General features: G+C 27.7%; 1 protein-coding gene across 1 annotated transcript in view; it reads left to right on the top strand.

The window, feature by feature from the left end:
- Positions 1–22,144, top strand: part of LOC100210188 (uncharacterized) — a 58,926-nt gene that overhangs the window by 4,870 nt on the left and 31,912 nt on the right. Inside the window, exons 2-4 of the mRNA XM_065787898.1 lie at positions 10,365–10,461; positions 16,824–17,023; positions 18,990–19,080. Coding sequence (XP_065643970.1) covers positions 10,365–10,461; positions 16,824–17,023; positions 18,990–19,080 — 388 coding nt within the window. The remainder of the gene's footprint in view (positions 1–10,364; positions 10,462–16,823; positions 17,024–18,989; positions 19,081–22,144) is intronic.

Here is a 22,144-nt window from a genome sequence, read left to right as displayed (position 1 = left end):
TTATACTTCAAAGTTGCTAAATAACACAATATTAAAAAAATTTTTGGAAACTTTAATGTGCTACAGTTCAATACTAACAGACAAGCTGTGCCAATTTTTTGTTACTATTGTGTACTTAGTGTTACCACTTGCAGAAAAAATTAAAATTATGTGTTAAAAGTTAATTTAGCACTTGCAGCAGCCTGTTAAAATATCACTTTTTTAAAAAAATACGATAATTTATATTCACTTTGTAGGCATAGAAAGTAACGCAGACAGTCAAAATAAATTATAAAACTTTTTACTGGCAAGGTTCTATATACAATCACTAAAAAAGATTCAAAGACCTATACTCTATCTCATGACATAATTTTAGCATTTTGAGTGCAATGCTTTTTTAGTTTAAAAGAATACCTAATAGCGCAAGTTGTATTATGTTTCAAAAAAATAAAAATAAAAAATAAAAATGCTAAAAGTGTATATACACATGAAACACAAGTACACTAATTTCTTTATCTCTGATTTACATAACTCATAGTACCATCATAATCATTATTAGCAAGTTTGTCGTCATGAGCATTTCTACCCTTAATGGATGGAGCACTTATTTGACATATTACTTTGTCAAATGGAACCCAGCACTGACTTGATCGTGCATAGTCCATTTTAAATTTAATTTGTTAAAAGGCATGAAACAAATAAAATTTAAAATGGACTAATAATTTACCATTAACATCTTGCTTTTTATTACAAATCACAAGCCCCCTATGTACCATTTGTCATCATAAAAAAATCCAATGTATTTACCAGGTTAAAAGTTTGAAGGATCGTTAATATTATTCAGCAAATCATAGACAGTATCGTTAGAGATTTTTTGTAAAAATAATTCCTCTCTACCTGGTACAAAACTGTTCTTGTGCCTGGGATTTAGCTCATCTCTTCATATTGTTTTTTTAGGTTAAAATAAGTTTTATGGTAATTGATATCATCACTTGAAATGTAAAATATGTTAACACCTTTAATGTTTTTTTCAGCCCATGTAAACAGTTTATTTGGTGTAAAAATCTGGTTTGCATTTGCTGCTTGTAGACTTGCTTTTGCTGCTACTCATTTTATAGTTCCTCCTTTTCCATCACATGGACTTTTGCCATGGGATGTAGCAAAGAAGTGATGCTCAGTATTTATATTGCAATCTTCAAGATGGTACATTAAGTTTAACAAACATTTGTAATTTTTGTACTGTGACACAGCACCATCACTGAAAGTATTTTACTTTATTGATTGTGAGTAGTTTGATTTTGATCATTGGGAGTAACTTTGTGAGAAAACAGTAAACTGTTCTTTGGTCATGGCGTAGATGGTCATAAATTGTATAGGATTCATATTTGAGTTGATTTTTTTCATCTTTGCAATAAACAGCGAATGGGTGTAAGGTAGCTTGATCCGCTTGCCAGTAAAATCCTTGTACAGCATCTTGCTCAAGATAACTATAGTTCTTTGCAAAATCCATAAGAATAAGACAAGTGTGTTGTAGACAAGTGTATCTTATGTTCTTTTTGCTTCTGATAAGTAGGAGGATTGTGCTTCTTTGATAAAGTGGTGGTGACAAAGGTCACACAAAGTTTCACTTAGAGTTTCAATAAACTCAATAATGCTTGTCTGGACTATGACAAGTGTAGTTCAGTCAGCTGACGCCTATTGTTTGTATGTGATCTGATCATCAAAATCATTTTTTTCAAACATATTTTGTAAGTTTTCAAATTTACTTTACTGGGGCAGTTGGAACATAGATGAAACATGCACTTTCGCTTATCTATATCACAAACATGTACTTTCATCAAATCTTTATAATATATTAAATGGCCTTTAGGTAAAGCAGCGCACATCAACTTAGCATTTTGACAAGAACATACGCAAACTGAGTGACTTCTACTACTGTCAACTCTGATGCACCACTTTGGCCTTAGTTCACAGAACTTGCTGAATCCAACTTTGTGTGTAGGGTATAACTTTTTAAACTCAAGATAAAGTTCCTTTAATCGAACTAATATTAAAAGTTTTTGTTTATTAACTTTAACATTATTTTAACACACAGAAACTTAATAAATAGACATTTTTTACTTTCTTCTCTCTTCCCCCTCCTCTTCCCATCCTCCTCTCCATCCCCTCCTCTCTTAAAAATATTTTTTGTGACAAAAATATTTTGAATTTTTTTTATAGCTGCTTTTAGTTAGCTAATTAATACATTTTAATACATATAAATTTTAGTTATTATAAGATAATATATTCAATCTCTGTTTTATGCGAATTTAACTTCTTCGAAATGCTTTATGCGTCTTTTTTTCCTGGACATTGTCTCGTAAACTCTTCAGATTCATAAATTTGAATAACTTTTTGTTTAACAATATATTCCAATGGTTGTCCTATTTTAGTCTCAGGTTTAGCAAATATTCCTTTTTCATTTTTCAACTTTCAAGCTTTCTTAACAAGATGTTCTGGAACTCAAAATGTTTTGCAAATTTTTTCAATTGACCAACTATCAGGTGTTAGTGTTAGTAGTTGAACTTTTTCTTCCATCAAACTTATTTTCATTTTATTTTTTATTGCATCTAACAGTTTGTCTATATCATTACAGTTTATACATATTTGCTCTTTTTCTGATTCTATATCTTTTAAATCTATATCTAATGCTGGTGCTACTAGGTTTGTCATACTTGTTGCAATGTTTTTTAGCTTTTTGCTTTCCATATCCTAATTTGTTGTGCCTACTTACATTTTTGAGTGGAGATATTTCAAATAAAGACACACTCTTGTTAAGAACTGTCTTATCAAGGTCTGAACAACTAAAATCTTCTTCAGCAGCCAAGATGGCTTCATCTTGGCTAACTTCTGTAATTTTTTCAAGTTTGAGTTAAGTTCATTCATACAGTTAGTACAAACTTTTTGACCAGGTTTGATCTTAAGTTGATTTGCTAGTGATATGTTGATTTTACATAATCCCTTGATAATTTTTTTCTTGTGGACTTTAAATGGATCACAGCAGTATTTTTGAAGTGCTTCAAATCTAGAAATATAGGCTTTTTCATGTTAAAAACATATCTCCTCATTTGGTTTGAAAGTATCCTATATCATTTGGTTTAAAATAGTCCTATTCTTTAAATTAAAACTTCAATATCAATATCTTTTAGTCTTATTCTTCCTACCATTCTAGAATATGACATTTTATCACAATTTTCATTTAAAACTCTTCCCACACAACATTTCTCTGACATTTTTTACTAATCTAAAAATATTAAAACATAATCTACAAAAAATCTGTTTTTTATTTTTCCAGTAATAAGATCAGTAAAAATGAAATCTCAAGTACAAATGTGATTAAAACTGTCTAAAATGCAACCAATAAACTATTTCTACATATAACTATTTCTACATACACAAAGCGTTTTAGTTTTTGGTTCTTGCAATATTAAAAACTAAAATAATAAATTCCAGAAAATGCTGTGCAGATTTTTTATTTTAATACTAACTCTTGAAGAGTAATTTCATGTCAATTCATCCAGGAAATTTCAAAAATGTCACATTTGTCTCACATATAATAAGAATTCCTTGGAAAATATTAGCTTCTGGTTCCATGAAGATCCTAAAATATAATCATTTTACTTTCAACAGATCTTGGCCAGGCCCCTCTTGTCCCTTCAGAATTGTGAACTTTGTTTAAAGGTTTCAAGTCACATAGTTTTAAAAATATTTGATCATTTTACTTAAAATTTTGTACCGGGCTATTTTCAGGGGTGAAAAACCTGATAAAATAATCAGAAATGTAAAAAATTATTATTAAGTACCTGTAATTATCAATTTAAATAAATTTATGTAATTTTTTATATACCTGATTTTGATGCTCAAGAAACCCATGTGGCCTTCATGATATCAAAAAAATAAAATTTACACATCATTCTACATTCAATAAGTTTTCAGGAAACATAAGTAATTTGATCTGAAAGTATGTGGATTTCCATATATGGATAACAGGGGACGGGCCCCACTTTTTTGATCACAATCTTGCAATACATTTTTCACTACCTTTTAGGCTATTTGAAGCTCTGAAACTCTAAGCATTTTTGTAGTGTCGATAAGCGTGCATTTTAAAATTGTTTTTAGGGCCCAAGACACTATGAAGGCCCCACTAGGCATGTGCCCCACTTTTTTGAGCGGAATTTTGAGATGGATTTTTCGCTACCTTCCAGACAAGCTGGAGCTCTGATACTTTCAGCATTTGTGTAGTCCTGATGAACGTGTGTTAAAGTTGTTTCTAGGGCAGACAACCAGAGGGCCACAGGGTTGGGACACCAGGGGCAATGCCCCACGTATTTTCTCAAAAAAAAAATTTAAGTTAAGATAACTTTGAAGACTGTCTTATTTATACTTGTTCCATTTTATTCAATTATTTACAAAATAAAATATAAGAAATAGTGTCGAGATTTTGTAATATTTGCTTAGATGCATCAAAGTATACAAACGCTCAGTTGTTGTTACAGGTGCATCAGTGCTACAAATTTTGTTGGTAATTGGAACCCAAAACTCATCTGCTCTAGATGGCTAGAAAAGTTTGTTAAGAGGACTGTGTGGGTGCATAAATGTTACCATAATATCTTACTCAATATTGTCAATTTCATTTATCATACCAATCAATTGAAACAAATCATATTTACACAGAATAAATTCACCAAATTTCAATATATTTATGTTAATTTGCTGATCAGGTTGAGATCTTTGAATACCAGTAAAAGAAAAAATGCCTGTTATATTAACTTAATATAACAGGCATTTTTTCTTTTTCTGGTATTAAATTGATTTTGGGTTAAATTGATGATAGCTCCTAGTTCCAGGAACTGTTCTACTTAGCTGAAAACTTGTTTTCAAAGTGTGCAAAATTCTGTCAGTCTTTCTTTTTCAATCTTGAAAAAAAAAATCCCTTTAATATTGTTTGTACAGTAGTGAAACATTTTATTACAATTCAATATCTGGTAATTTATGGGTCTTTGTACACTTGCATTTGCAGTTAATTGTTTTACAATGCCACCAATACCATCACATGGTGACTTATCATGACTTGTAGCAAAAAATGTCCACTCTGCATCTATGTCAAAATCATCTTTATGGAGACAGATATTGTAAAGGTTTTTGTGGTTTTTATGCTGTGCAGCACAACCTCTGAAAAATAAAAAATCTTTGAAATGTTAGGATGATATTCTTTTAAATAATTAACTATTTGTGTCTGAACTTCATACACATAACCAGTGTCATGCTCATTGTCTTCTGACATGAAGCAAAACAATTTTTCTTTAAGCTGGTTGTTATTGTTTAATAAATAGAAGGCAACTGGGTGTAATGTGCATTGAGTTTTGCACCAATGAATCACAAATGTGTAGTTTTCTGCAAAGTCACCTAAGACAATACAGCCATCTTTTGTCAACTTTTCCTTTTGTTGCCTTATGTATCTTGCTTGACATTTTGCAATGAAGGATTGAGTTGTTAACTTGTTTATTGCCTCTGATAACATCAATTTGTATTCTTCAATTGTTGTTGTCTGACAGATCAATGTTGTTTTGTCTGTTTTCTGCCACTGATTAAATGAAACTTCCTCGTCATTGTCATTGTCAATTAGCTGTGCATCTAGAAACTTGTTTAAATATACCTGGACAGTTTGGAAATTGATAAATCATGCACTTGTCACCTGTCACATCACAAACAACTTTCATCATCAGGTCTTTGTAATTACAATTTAGTTGTATAGCGTTGGTCAAAAGTATTGCATTTTAATACATACACAAACAGAGTGAGTCCCTGATGCTCCAACAGTTTTACACCATTTTGTTCTTAAACTGCAAAACCTAGAAAACCCAATAACTTCTTGAGGATATTTAGTTTTAAAAGAAACATACAGTTCTTTAAGATTACATAAAATCAGGCAATTTTGCATGTATTGTTTTCTACCAATACTTACCAATATCTTTGTTATCAGGCATTTGTTTAGTAAATTCTTCATTATGGTATATATTATTGACTCAATTTAACGTTATTTCAGAAAATGTTTTACCTTCCTTAGTGTCTGGAACTGCAAATATTCCATTTATTTCTTTTAGTTTGTGCGCTTTTCTAATTTGGTATTCAGGGACATTGAAATATCACGCAGTATAATTTCTTGACCAAGACTCAGGTGTAAAAGTTCACATCTGAACTTGAATTTTATGGTCAGAAACAACTTTTCTTTTATTTCTGCTGCCAGTTTGTTTAGATCATCGCATTTACTTTTGTCAATACTTTTGGTACGAGGAATTTTATGTTTCAGTTCTGTGTGGCTAACATTATATGCTTTTGAAATATGATCTTCATACTTTGACAGTTTTTTTAACTCTACTTTTACCAATAGATAACCATTGAAGCTTTGAAATGCTATGAAGTTTTATGGGGATACACCTATTATTTCAAGACTAACATTTAATGCCTCTCATGACTGATTTTTTTCTGAAGTTTCACTTGAAAAAGATTGCTTAAATTCACAAAGATCTTGTTCATTAAATTTACTTATTATAGCATCATAGCAGCTTCGACAAAGTTCTCAATTGTTTTGCCATGTCTAATGTTATTGCATGACTACCTGAAATGAAAAGTTGAATTTGTTATTATCGATTAGCTGTGAACACGAAAACTATTTGTTCATATTTCAATTACATATTGCATAACCAAACCAGCTTATTTTCAAACTTTTATAAAGTATATTTTAATTTTATTATTCAAAACAGATTTTACAATTGTTCTTTATCAACAATTATTTACCTTTGATTGATTTTCTTTTCAATTTATGCATGTCCAATAAATTACAACATTTTGTGTGCTTCTTTTCAAAGTTTGTATCAAATATTTTTTCATGGTGAAGGCAGATTGTTACAATTTTATCATCTGTTATTCCAGATCTCCAAAATAATTCTTCTCTGGCATCTTCTCTATAACAATCAAATCTCTTTAAATCAATCTTTCTACAATAAGTCAGTTTGTGACAAGTATCATTTAACAGTTTTCCAAAATCACATGAATCCATTCTTACTGTAAAACTAACCTTGATAAAAGTAACAAAAAAACATTTAACATTTTAGAAATAGTAAATATCAATTAAAATAATAATTTTAAAAAGTGATAAATATTTTTTTATTTATGTAATGTTATGACAGGATGTTTTTTTACTGTTGGATTTTATTTATTTAAATAACTCGCAATTAACATTTTAGCATTAAAGTATATAAACTTTTTTCAATTTAAAAAGTTTTGAATTACAATGTCAAATTCTGTTAAAATCATTATTTTAGATGGATGACTGTTTTTAATCCATATACTTGCAAATCAAAATTCTGAAAAACATGAAGTTTCTTCAGATATTATAATAAAGATAATTAAATAAAGAATGATCAAAAACCGATTGGAACAAGTACAAATCAAAGAAAAATTTGAAGACAATGTTTTCAATGTTGTCTTAACGTTGTTAAAAATTTTAATTTTTTTTTAAAAAAAATAAGTGGGGCATGGCCCCTGGTGTGCCAACCCCATGGGCCTCTGGTTGTCTGCCCTGGAAACAATTTTAACACATTTTTATCAGGACTACACAAATGCTGAAAGTATCAGAGTGAAGCTCTGATACTCCAGCTTATCTGGAAGGTAGTAAAAAATTCATCTCAAGATTCCGCTCAAAAAAGTGGGGCACATGCCCCAGACCCCTCTCCTAGTGTCTTGGGCCCTAGAAACAATTTTAAAAAGCACGTTTATTGGCACTACAAAAATGCTGAGAGTTTCAGAGCTCCAGCTAGTCTGAAAGGAAGTAAAAAATGTATTGCAAGATTCCGTAAAAAAGTGGGGCTCGTGCCCTGTTATCCATATATGGAAATCCACATACTTGCAGATCAAATTACTTATGTTTTCTGAAAATTTATTGAATGTAGAATGATGTGTAAATTTTATTTTTTGATATCATGAAGGCCACATGGGTTTCTTGAGCATCAAAATCAGGTATATAAAAAATTACCTAAATTTATTTAAATTGATAATTACAGGTACTTAATAATAATTTTTTACATTTCTGATTAATTTATCAGGTTTTTCACCCCTAAAAATAGCCAGGTACAAAATTTTAAGTAAAATAATCAATTATTTTTAAAACTATGTGACTTGAAACCTTTAAACAAAGGTCACAATTTTGAAGGGATAAGAGGAGCCTGGTCAAGATCTGGTAAAAGTAAAATGATCATATTTCAGGATCTTCTTGGTGGCAGAAGATAAAGTTTTCTGAGGAATTCTTATTTTGCTAAGTACTCTCGACTGTATAAAAATCAACAAAATCTGAGATGTATGGTGATATGGGCTGGATGAATTGACATGTAATTACTCTGAAGGAATTAAAGTATTTTACTCTCAAACTATAACCATGTGAAAATTATATCTTTATGATTATATTATATGCATAAAATTAAACAAATACATATTATAAAATCATATCAAATAAATTAAATTAAGACACTGATAATGTTATTTTAGGAAAAACTGATTATATTTTTTCAGGGAAAAATTAAAAATACACACCTAAGTCATAGGGCTACAATCATGTCACATGATAGAGTATAGGTCTTTAATTTTTTTTTAGTGATTGTATATATATATATAGAACCTTGGCAGTAAAAAGTTTCATAATTTATTTTAACTGACTACGCTACTTTCTATGCCTACAAAAATATTAACTTGGCAAAAAAAAGATCCTTCAAACTTTCAACCTGGTAAAAACATTGCATTTTTTTACGACGATGAATGGTACATAGGGCTTGTGCTTGAGATTTGTAATGAAAACCAAGATGTTAATGTAAAATTCATGCATAGAAACAAATTAAATTTAAAATGGTTTAATAATGCACAATCAAGTCAGCGTTGGGTTCCATTTGAAAAAGTAATACGTCAAATAAGTGCTCCATCCATTAAGGGTAGAAATGCTCATGACGACAAACTTGCTAATAATGATTATGATGGTTCTATGAGTTATGTAAATCAGAGATTAGTGTACTTGTGTTTCACGTGTATATACACTTTTAGCATTTTTAGTTTTTATTTCTATTTTTTTGAAACATAATATAACTTGCGCTATTAGGTATTCTTTCAAACTAAAAAAGCATTGCACTCAAAATGCTAAAATTATGTCACAAGAAAAAGTATAGGTCTTTGAATCTTTTTTTGGTGATTGTCTATATATAGAACCTTGCCAGTAAAAAGTTTTATAATTTGTTTTAACTGTCTGTGTTACTTTCTATGCCTACAAAGTGAATGTAATTTATTGTATTTTTTAAAAAAGTGATATTTTAACAGGCTGCTGCAAGTGCTAAAATAACTTTTAATACATAATTTTAATTTTTTCTGCAAGTGGTAACACTAAGTACACAATAGTAACAAAAAATTGGCACAGCTTGTCTGTTGGTATTGAACTGTAGCACATAAAAGTTTCCAAATTTTTTTAATATTGCGTTATTTAGCAACATTGAGGTACAAGAACTCAAAAATTGTTTAAAATCAGTTAAAATCACCTGCAAAATTGGAATATTTGGGTTCAAAACTATTAACATACAAAATTTCAGGTGATCACTTTATTTACAAAGTTATGCTCTATCAAAAATAAAAAAAATCTACTGTAAGCTTATATAGATACTCAAGTTTTGTCGATTTTGGTCTATATTGATTCAACTATAACTTTTTAACGGTTTGGTCATTCAAGCTGAAATTTTTAGGATTGTATTTTTTTCATAAAAGCTGTGGGTTGTCAAAATTTGAAGCAATTTTGAGGTGTTACCCTTGGGCACTTTTTAAAAACTAGGTGATTTCATATGGAATAACCCTCCAGCAAATTCCCATGGTACATTTGGATAAAATCAAAATAGTACTATTTAAACTAAAGGTTATCTTAGAGATTCAATTTAATCAGTGTTTTATGAATTATGGCAGTTTAAACAAAAATGATGATAACTTTACATCTTTGTTTTGGAAATTTTATTTTAACCATCATATTTTTAATGCATATCAGTTAGAATCACAACATTTATTTGAGGCAGAGTGGAAAAAATTTGGCAATTCAAAAAGTTGGTAAAACAGTATGACCATTTATTTGTCATAGAACATTTTAATATTAAAGTATTTAATAATTAGTTCTTCATTAAGTAAAGTTATATTTTCAATCAGTGTTCCATCATTCATTTATGATAATAAACGTAAAAACAACTATTGTTAAAAAATAATCAAAATAATCCACAAAACATTTTATAAAAACAATTAAGGATATTTATATTCCTTTTTTTTTTTAGTAAATTAAATGGGCGGTTGATTGGTTCAAAGCCACTTTATGTTTCATATTTTCAAGGGAAGGAGGAGAGAAAGAACAATCTTACAAATGAAGACTATGTAATCATTTTTAATTTTTTGTTTATTCAAATAAAAGATGAGTAAACAAAATTTATTGATTATTTATTTTACTTAATTCATAAAATTTTATGGTTAATAATTTTTAAAATTTTATTATTAAATTTTATGGTTGGTAATTTCACTTTAAAAAAAAGTCTTGAACATAATTAGAATTTTTTTGTTTTTGGCATAGTTACATGTATGGTATTTTAAGTTACAAATGTATACTTTTATTATAGCACAATAAAGTGTGTTACACATTTAACATTAGAACATATATATAAGACCGTCAGTTTCAAAACCGGCCCTTTACACTAAAACAAATTAGTTAAAATAAAGTGTTTTAAGTTTTATCTTAAGGAACTAAATATATAAATTCCTTTTAAATATAAAAATTATTTTTTGTCATAATAGTTTAAAAAATGCACAATTTATTTTGATGTAAATATTTTATTAATAAGATATTTTATTCATTGTTAATTCAACAACGTAAATAAAAGCACCTGATTACATCATCCATTGAAAGAATTATATTTTATAGCTTCATATTTAAAAATTGGAAAATATAGGCATATCGAAATTGGACAAAACAGTTTTATTCCAAAGATACGGTGCATGATTAGTAATGCAAAACTGATTAAACTTGGTTCGACAAAAGCGTGTATGTTTATTTATTGGTTTTAAAAAAGATAAAAATGGGTAAAGATAAATCATTTTTCTATATAAACATAAAGCATAAAACATTAAAAACATTTAGCTCATGTATATTGAAAACTTTCATTTCAACCAAAAATGGTTTAGAATGAGCGTATTGATCCACAAAATTTATTAAAGGGATCACATTTTTCTGACAGCGATTAAGATATTTTAACTTTTTTCAGTGCTTCCCAATGAAAAATAAGCATTATTTAAATAACTATATTAAACGAGCAATAAAGTTGAAGTAAACTTTTTTTACGTAAATATGCTCTGGCTTTATATTGAATTCAAATTTTTTTAGAATTTTTGTACCAATAATTATGCGTTTTCCATATGATATTTTTTTCAAGTAAAACACTTAAGAACTTCGTGACTATGTCTTTTTATTTCAACATCATCAATAAAAATTTTATCAATAAAAGGCATTAGTTATACACCTTTTTTTTTGTGCAAATAAAAAAAAACAAAAAAACATATACACCTCCTGTTTAGTCACTAATGAATGGTTTTCTATGTGAATATCAGTAATTGTGATTATCATTGAATAGAAATATTTAATTAAAGGGCATTTTTTTCTAAAAAGGTTTGATCCAGCCGGTTTTGATCCAGCCACTGCACATTTTAACAAAATTTTAATTGCTTTGTGATTAATTTCGTTGAAACCCATGGCTATTTAAAGTCCACTGCGATTTCATATGCTTTTCAGTATATTTACGCCATCTACGGACAATTTTAGAAAACTCTCTCCCCCCTTTTTTTAGCAGGATAGCCTGCTAATGTTTTCAAAAAGTTAAATATTTTTCGAAATTATTTTTGCCATGCATTAAATTTCTATCAAGATGCAATAATGTAACTAATTATTAGTGGTCATAAAAATTGAAGAAATACCTGTATCACATGTCATATAAGTTTTAGCTACCTGGGTTTTGAAGAAACAAAACACTGAAAAAATTTTTAATGAGAAATTTATTATGGTTCTTGCAATATGATGTTTCATCATAGAGTTTCAATATAATATATGGCACATTCAGCGGACAGGTGTTATTAAATAAATTTATGGTGTGCATAAAATTTCTGCTAGACATGTATAGGCCACAAATAAATGTGTGAACAACATTTAAAAGATTAAATTTACTCATAAATAATTAGCAAGACAAAAATTATATAGCTTTCTTTTTTTTATATGCAACTTAAAAAACACATTAAAAAGGTAAGTCAATGTCATAATAAAAAATTCTTTACAATAAAATAGTTTCAAATTGACAAAATTTAAATTACTAAATCCTAACATCAACATCATCAACATCAGATGATCCATCTTCACCACAGCACAACTCATTATTTTCTTCTGATTCACTGTCCTGATCAGAGTCAATGCCATCTGTTTCCTCATTAGGTATGATTTTATTGTAAAACTCAAGATTTTGATCTTGTCTCCAATCAACACCATAATGAGAGTTCAATAACTTTTCAACATCCTTTATTTGCTTTGGGTTAATTTTAATTTGTGAATGAATAATTGGTAAATTAATTGAATTAAAATTTTTACCTTTCTTGGTCAATGACTTAAAAGCATTAACTTCTACTGTATAAAAAGGTTCACCTCTCACCTCAATAATTCTTGGTCTTTTTAACAAATGATTCTTTTACAACTAGGCATTTTGAAATGCCAAGAAACATTATTTCTTAGAATTGTTTTCAAATAACTTTTCCAATCAAATATTTCATAATCTTCTCCTAAGTGGAAAACTGCAGAATGTTTTTCAATGACCTCCACATACTCTTTGGGGCTAACAATGATCTCCTTCTATTGATGACCTTTTCAATGGTGCCAAACACCCTATCTGGTGGGATAAAGGAGTGACCTGTCACTGGAAAATCCAGTTCAACTGTTTGAATATGAGGAGGAGCTTTATTGTGGAGCCAATAACTGATCATACCAATCATTACTGTATTCTTATTTTGCCCAGAGCATCCATCACAGCACAATCTGACTCTTTTTATGTTGCTAGACATGCTTAAATTATTCAGAGAAAAATAAAGAGCAGATTTCATTTTATCCCTTAGATTGTTCCCCCTCTATCCAATAGTGAGAATCAATATTTTCTTTGTTATGTGTATTATGAGAGCTCCCTTTTACAATTGTAAAATTATAAAAATTGAGCTGCCTCCTATAGTATGCAGCTTGATCTGATAGTTTAGGTAAGGCTTAGTTCTTCTTACAATCAAATGAGAGGGTAACAAGGTCATCACTTTCTTCCCTCAGCTTGTCAAATAAGCATCAGCTCTTTGGCAATGGATGTTTAATTTTAAAATTATTTTTTCTCTGGCTTGGAGATCTTTTGTATTTTTTATTCTAGTTTTAAGTTCAGAACATGCAGAGCAGGTGTCAACTCTAGGGGTCCCAAAACATAGATTATACTCTGTATTGAATATATTAGTAAAAAACCATTTGGTATTTTTTAATTGACCAAAACCATTTGGTAACTTTTAATCACACTTTTTGTCATACATCCTCCACATTGCAGCAGTTGAGAGTTACTGGTAAGTACTGCCTATATTTTGAGTGTGATCTACAGTAGTGCTTTTCACTAACTTGAAATGATTCTATGAATTTATTTACTTTCTCTTTTTTCTCAACAAATTTCTCTGCTTTCCTGTCTCCACCTCTATTTTTTTTAGCTGAAGTACCAGATATGTGATATCTACTGATAACTCCAAGCAGTCTATGTTTTTTTATGCCTAATATTCCTAAAAATGTTCTCCTTCAAACTGGTATTCTTATAGAGAAAGAGACAGCCTTTGTAACATGATATTTTACAGTAATTTCTCTTTTTCTATTTGATTCACCTTTAACACGTTTCGGCTGTAGGGATGAACAATGCTTCAAAATGAAGTTCCAGAGGATAAAAACATTAAAAACGAAAGAATTTTCAATATCAGCTGTTGTGATCACATGGTATGATAAGTGCTTTCCTATTGGCTGAAATAATAAACTGGTTTTGAAGCAGCTGCGCAAACAAAAAGAGCCGGTTGTACACCATTTGCTCAATTTTACATAGTAAAAACTATAGGATTGAACCGGTTTTGCACCATTTTTTTTATTTTTCAATATAGTGCAAGCCATTACGAGACATTTGGCGCGCTTCATTCAAAATTGAAAAAAATGTCAAAGGGCCGGTTTTGAAGCTGACGGTCTCATATATATATATATATATATATATATATATATATATATATATATATATATATATATATATATATATATATATATATATATATATATATATATATATATATATAATGTATATGTATATATTTATGTAAGAATAATGATGAGGAAATTCCAATCACTGCCTTGACTCAAACCCTAAGTTGATGTAGCAGCACCTTTCCTGATTTTGGTTTCTGAAAGCATTTAGGCTTTCAACATTTACTTTCTCATCTGGTAGGCGATTTCATTCTTCACTCGATTTGTGAAGAAGTTACTTTTATTTAAATTAATTTTTTTGCTTAACCTCATTAATATATCATAATAGATAGTACTTTATTACTGCAAAGATAAATTTCCATTTACGTTTTAAGTTTTAAGTTTAAAAAATTAGGGTTGTTAATTGTCAAAAGTTCTATAATTTCTTCATAGCATTTCTTAATATGCTTCATAAAAGAATATTTATAAGGAAACATTATTATAGTATTAAGTATTTGATCTTATATTTTAATATTACTAATATATATATATACATAGGTTAATGTCGTATTGCTAAATATCTAATGCACGATATTTTAAAAATTATACTTGAGTTTAAGCTATAAAACTGTTTTTGTTTACTTTCATAAAAGCTGTTTTTAATCAATATTTATTCAAATTTATTGGATCAAATTAATTTTGATTAACAACCTTTTTATTATAAGTTAATGATAAGTTACTTTAAAATGATAATTCTAAACAATGTTAACACTGGTCAACATATAATTTTGTCTGGAAAATATAAGACTTGTGCCTGGGTAATTTTGGAACCTTAAATCCGACGATCATATTATTTTATTTGATCAGTTTTTTTGCTATGTAAGGTGTCTTTGTATGTAAGGTGTCTTTTGTATGTAAGGTCTCTTCCGTATGTAAGGTGTATTAATTTTGAAAAAATGCTTTATTTCACTGCTGATGATGAAACCCAGAGTTGTTTTGAGGTATGATACATACAAGTTTGTATTCACATTATTTTATAAACATTTTTATGATTGTTATTAGACTATATGTGTATGTGACAATGAAAAAAATGTATATATCTGACAATTTTGTTGATGATTCCTCAGCTCTTAAATCAAGATGAGTGAAGGATACTGCAGAAACATTAGCTTCTATGCTAAAGGTTCTTTGCAGTCTGAAACACTAATAATTTACTATTAAAATAGAAACAAAAAAATAATGCTTTTTTTTTACTAAAAAAGATTTTGTAATAATGTTGAAGGTCGTCTTTTGAAACATTCAAAACTTTGATGACTTTGGTTTATCACTTTTTATTATTTTTCAATATTTTCTATTTTTTCTGTATTTTTATATTTATTATATATTTTTATATTTATTATATATTTTTCTATAATTTCTATTTTTAAAACTCCTTTAGCTGATGACTGTTTTTTTAATGTCAATTGAAATTACATAGAAAGTATGAAATATTAAAAACTAAAGGATGTTTGAAATACCTGTAAACATTATTATTATTTTTTTTATTTGTTATAATCGCTAAACTAATTTTACTTATAATTTAGTTATTAATATAATTGTAATTTTACAGTTATATCAAGAAAGAAAGATAAAAGTAGACATCAAAAAACAGCTGTAATGTATAAACCAGAGATGTAGGTCTTGAGACTTCAGTCTTGGTCTTGAAGGTCTCTAGTCTTGGTTTTGGTTTTGGTCTCCGACCTTTACTGTCTCACACTTTCTTGCAAAAACTGTCAACACAATGGATGGATTAGTATTTAATAATAAACTGTTATTTGGTCTCGGTATTGGTCTTGAAGTTTTGAGTCTAGTTTCGGTCCTGATTCATATTGTTTTAGTCTTATTCTTGGTCTTAGCCTTTACTTTCTTGGCTACATCTCTCGTATAAACACGCAAGTTAATAACTATTAATTATTATATGTAATAGTTATACCATTTCTGGTTTAAACACACTAGTTAATAACTAATTATTGAGTTTATTTGTATATATATTTTTTTGTTTGGTAAAAAATTACAGTAAAAGTGAAAGGTCTATTTCAAAAAGGGCCTAAGTCAAAAAAAAAGTTTAAAAAATGTATTTGATCATTATTCTCTAACTTATTTTTAAAGAGTTACAAGAGTTATAGAGTTTATTTAGTTTTATTTTAAATAGTACTTTAGTTATAAAATACATACTTTCATAAAATCTGCTTTTAACAGACATTCTTTTTAAAATAAGCACTTGAGATGACTGATTAAAATATGTTTTTTCGAAACATTTTTTTTTTTTTTGACTTAGGCACTTTTCTAAACAGACCCTTCAAATTTGTGTTATTAGTTATTTTAGTTACTATTAATATGAAAACCACAAATCAAACTTTTTCTTAATGCTCTTTTTCAATTTAAAAGGTATGTTCATAGAACTTAGGAATTGAAGCTGCAGGTTTTTATATAGGTCTTACAAAACAAGAATACTTCAAAAAAAATTGCAGTCAGCAATTTAGATGAAAATATTGATGATGAAAAGTTGCGATATTTGTTTGCTCGTTTCGGAAATATTACATCATCTTATGTTAAGAAATCAGAAAATGGCAAAAGTTTGGGGTTCGGCATAGTTTCATTTGAAAAAAATGAAGAAGCTGAAATTGCTTTAGAGTAAGTATTTGTACTAAAACATTTTAAAGAATGTTTTGTATAAATTCATTTTTTTTTACTTTAAGTGTGCACAAAAACAAGACATAAAATTTTTTTATATAACTGTTGCTAAAAAGTTTGAGCAACAGTTGTATAAAATCTAAAATAAAACAGAGTAGAATGAAATAAAAATAAAAAATTAAAAGTAAATAAAAATAAAATGATATAATAAAATAGTTATTAAATTTTTTTACTCCTAATTAATTTTTAAATAATTTAAATCTAATATTTTCTAAATAAATCTTTTACGAATATATTTCAATCATGTTGTAGAGATGCATTTAAGTTGCAATTGCATTGCAATTAATTTATTTTTTTAACTAAACAGAACTTTTGCAGCAAATTTATTTTGACTGCAAGGCCAAAATTTTATTTTGCAGCAATGTTAAATTATTTTATAAAATGAAAAAACTGGTTTGATATTGATTACTAATAAAGTTACTGCAAGAAAAAGTGTGTCTTGTTGCTTATTTATTTAAGCTTGTGCAGAAGCTGATAGAAACATGCTTTCTAAAATCTTTCTTTAGAGTTCACATACTATAAACCTATAGACTAAAATTTTTTATTTGTTTTAACCTGCTTTGGTTAAAAACAATAACTATTGAGTGGATCAGATAATCTTGACAGATCTATCTGATGCTCTACAAATCCTGCATAGCGGGATACTACAAATCCTGTATAATGGATACCCGTTGATCATTTCAGGGGGGAATTTTTAAAATGTGCAAAAGGAGTGAATTTTCAAAGTCACAAAAAAAAAAATTTTGATTTTATTTTATTTCCAAGTTTTACATACTAAAATCTATTACCTATATAAGTATTAGATCTAATAATAGATTCTTAATCCTAATAATAGATGAAGAAAATAAAATTTTTGTTGTTGTACCCTCTAGTCCAGTTTTTTGTTGCTTACTCAAAATCGCTTTACTCAGACTTACAACCTTTTGAAATTTTTTTCCAGATTTACAAGAAACTTTTTTTCATGTTTTACCTGTGTTTATAATTTTTTGTTTATTGAATAGACATAACCTTTTGATTTTTAAGATGCCCTTTTAACTTTTTAAATCGAATTTATAGTTTTTTTAAATGTGTTTAAATCCAGTAACTCTTTTTAAATATAAAAAGTTTCAGGAGTTTTTGAAGATTAATGTTTGAAAGTTGAATTTTAACTGATTTTTAATTTTGTTAAAATCCAAAACTTTATTTTCTAGGGTTGTTTTGTATTTAAGATTTGCTAGAGACTAAAATAACTTATGTTTAACATTGAGTTTTTAATTCTTAGAAGTAATAAGGTATGTCTATAGAAACAGGAGTGCAAAAGTAACAAAAAGTGCATAAAAAACCCAGTACTAAGGCAACAATTGGTAAAAATTTTATGAATGCAAAGAACATGCAGACAAAAGAACGTTTTATTGATTACAATGTGAAAGCTATAAAGTCTTGAAGATAGGATTGTTTCTACTAGTCAAGAATAGAAAAACGAATTATATAAAAAGGAAAGTTAAAAAAGGTTATTATTCATTTTTTTAAGTCAACTGAAATATTTTGTATAGTTCTAAAACAACTGGTTTCTTTTATATGAATTCTTCATTTTTCCAGGCAGCGAATGTTGTTATCGTTTTATATTTACACATTAATTAAGTAGTATTATTAGTTTTCTTTATCAATATTTTCAGAATAAGAGTGTGTTGTTACAGCATAACAAAATTTAATGAAAGCTAACAACAAAAGATTATATTATTTTAGAAAAAGAAAACTACCCTAGTTTTTTTTTTTTTTTTTATGATTAACACTTTTTAGTTATTTTAAATTAAGTCCTTAAAAAAGAAAATTAAACATTCAAAAATTAATAAATTTGAATAGTAATAGTGAAAGTTATTTAAAAGTATTATTTCAATTTATTGTTTAAACAACTTATTATTTTTAGAAAAATGAATGGTCTTATGATTTATTCAAAGAAACTGTGTGTGAAACTATTGGAATGTAATCACACAACAGAACGAATTTCTCAAATCAAGGTTGTTTTTTTTATACTTAGTTTATATTTATGTGTGTGTTTGTTGTGTAAATATAATTACTACAAATTTAGATGGTTTGAATAATAATTGCTAATGTCTTGACCAAAATATTTGAATATTATACTTTGTAGATTTAAAAAAAGAAATATTAGTTTCACAATTTTTTTTTTTGGGTAAAAATTTGGTTTTAATTATTTTCATGAATCGATATTTATTATAAAAATAGAAGTAACAATAAAACCTTTACAAGAGACTCATAATTCCTAACATATGATATGATTATATTAAAAAAAATTTTAAAAAAATATTTGAATTAAAAAAGTTTTATCTGTTTTACTAATATCTGTTTTTGTTTTTTTTTAAAAAGAAATACAAATAAAAAAATCCCATGATTTAGCTCTGATCTAGTACTAATATACAGTGAACGAAATTTTCTTAGCTGCACACAATTTTTATCAGATTTTTCATTATAGAGACTTAATTAAACGTTTTATTAAGAAATTTCTGTATGCGATATATTTATACCATTGTTTGTTAATTGATAATTAAAAGATAATTGATATCATTGTTTTTATAATTTCTTTATATAAAAAAATTTAGTTATTTGATTTATTTGAGTGCGAAATTTGTATAGACGCAGTTCTGTTTTATTAAATTTGAGATATAATTTTTAGTTTTGGTGTTGAAAAAATCAATTTAAATTGTAAGTAATTTCATAAGTGACTTAATAAAATATTTTTCATAAATTTAAAATTCAATGTTTCATATTTTTAGTGAAATGGCACATGGAAAATTTTTAAATGACCATGAAAAAGGTTTAATTAAAGCATATAAGGATTCCAGGTTATCTAATAGAGAAATTGGACGAAAAATTGGACGATCTGAAAAGGTGATTAGAAACTTTTTGAAACTTGGGTCAGTATATGGCGTCAATCAAAAAATACGTAAAAACTACAAGATAACGAAAAGGAACGTGGAACAAATTCGACAATTAGCGACAAAACAAAAGTTAACTGCGAGTCAAATCATATCAGAATTAAGTTTGACAATCACTCCTAGAGGTGTTCAACAAATATTGTCAAGATCTGATAATATAAAATGGCGAAACCACTGAAAAAACCATGTTTAAAGCAAATACACAAAGAAGCACAACTTGAATTCGCCAGAAAATATATGGATTTTGGAGAAAAGTGGAAATATGTCGTATTTTCTGACGAAAAGAAGTTTAATCTTGATGGACCAGATGGTTTTAGCTATTACTGGCATGATTTGTGAAAAAACAATGCACCTTGTTTGTCACGCAATTTTGGTGGTGGATCATTAATGACATAGGCAGCATTTTGTATCAATGGAAAGACATTGATATGTTTTATAGCAACAAAAATGAAGTCCATTAATTATACAGATTTATTAGAAGATGTCTTAATCGATTTTTTGGAAAATAACTTAGAAGATCAAGTCATTTTCCAACAAGACAATGCACCCATTCATAAATCAAGAGAAACTATGGCATGGTTTGAATCCAAAAACATCGAAGTGATGAGATGGCCTGCAAATAGTCCAGATCTCAATCCAATTGAGAACCTTTAGGGAATCTTATCTCGAAAGGTTTATAAAAATGGACGACAATTTAGCAGCATTCAAGAGCTTCGAGGTGAAGTCAATAGGTGTTGGCAAGAAATTCAACCAATGACACTCCAATCCCTCATTAATTCAATGCCAAATAGAATTTTTGAAGTGATTAAGAACCACGGAGGACCCACCAAATATTAAAATTTAAAAAAATTTTTTTTTTTCTTTTCATTATTTAATTTTTAAAAGTGCGTCTAACGAAAATTCGCATATGAAAAGTGCATTCCTTATTATTTTTTTTTTCTATTTTTAATGTGATATATTTTTATTAAAAATACTTTACTAATAAAATACTTAATAACTAAGCTATACAATAAAAATCATATTTTCTTTTTTACCGAATAAATTTTCCTTAAAAATTAAAATTTCGAATAAAAATTGTGTGCGGCTAAGTAAATTTCGATCACTGTATTTTAAAACACATGTGAATGTAAAATACATAGATAATAGTAAATGTAATATACGTAGATAATAGTAAATGTAAATACATAGATAACAGTAAATGTAAATACATCTGACAAATGCAAACCCTTATCTTAATATTATTTAGTGAAAATCTTACTAAAGCTACATTTTGTATGTGGCTTTAGTAAGATTTTCGTTTTCATATGTATATATATATATATATATGTATATATATACGTATATATATATATATATATTTATATATGTATATATATATTTATATATGTATATATATATTTATATATGTATATATATATTTATATATGTATATATATATATATATATATATATATATATATATATATATATATATATATATATATATATATATATGTATATATATATATATATATATATATATATATATATATATATATATATATATATATATATATATATATATATTTATAACTCCTAACTGGTTGTCAGAGAGTTTTTCCGTATTTTCCTGACACAAAAAATTAAAATGCAAAACCGGAATTTTTAATTACTTGATAGACTGCCTGCCCCAATTAAACCCTCAGTCGATGTAGCAGCACTCCATTGCAAGTCAGGCTATAACGAAGTCAGGCTCAACGTCACGGAAGTTTTTTAATAATTAAAGGAAGTATCCAGAAGTTTCCAGAAGCATGCAGAAGCTTCCAGAAGTTTCCAGAAGAAGCATCTGGAAGCATCCAGTAGCATCCAGAAATATCCAGAAACATTCAGAAGCATCCAGACGCATCCAGAAGCTTCCAGACGCATCGAAAAGAAGCATCTAGAATCTTCCAGAACAGGTTCACACAGGTTCATTTTACTATATAAGAGACATGTAAATCGACATGTAATTCAGTCAGTATATGGAAGTCAATCAGTCAGTATTATCAAGACAGTTTATCGAAGTGAGTTTTATCAAAGTGTTTTATCGAAGAACATCAATACAAAAAGTGAAATACAGCAAGTGTTTTATTACATCAATACAGTCCAC

This window comes from Hydra vulgaris, chromosome 01, assembly GCF_038396675.1.
Source record: "Hydra vulgaris chromosome 01, alternate assembly HydraT2T_AEP".
NCBI classification, from domain to species: Eukaryota; Metazoa; Cnidaria; class Hydrozoa; order Anthoathecata; family Hydridae; genus Hydra; species Hydra vulgaris.
The sequence above is the reverse complement of the archived record's forward strand: the minus strand, read 5'-3'. Positions and strand labels throughout refer to the sequence as shown.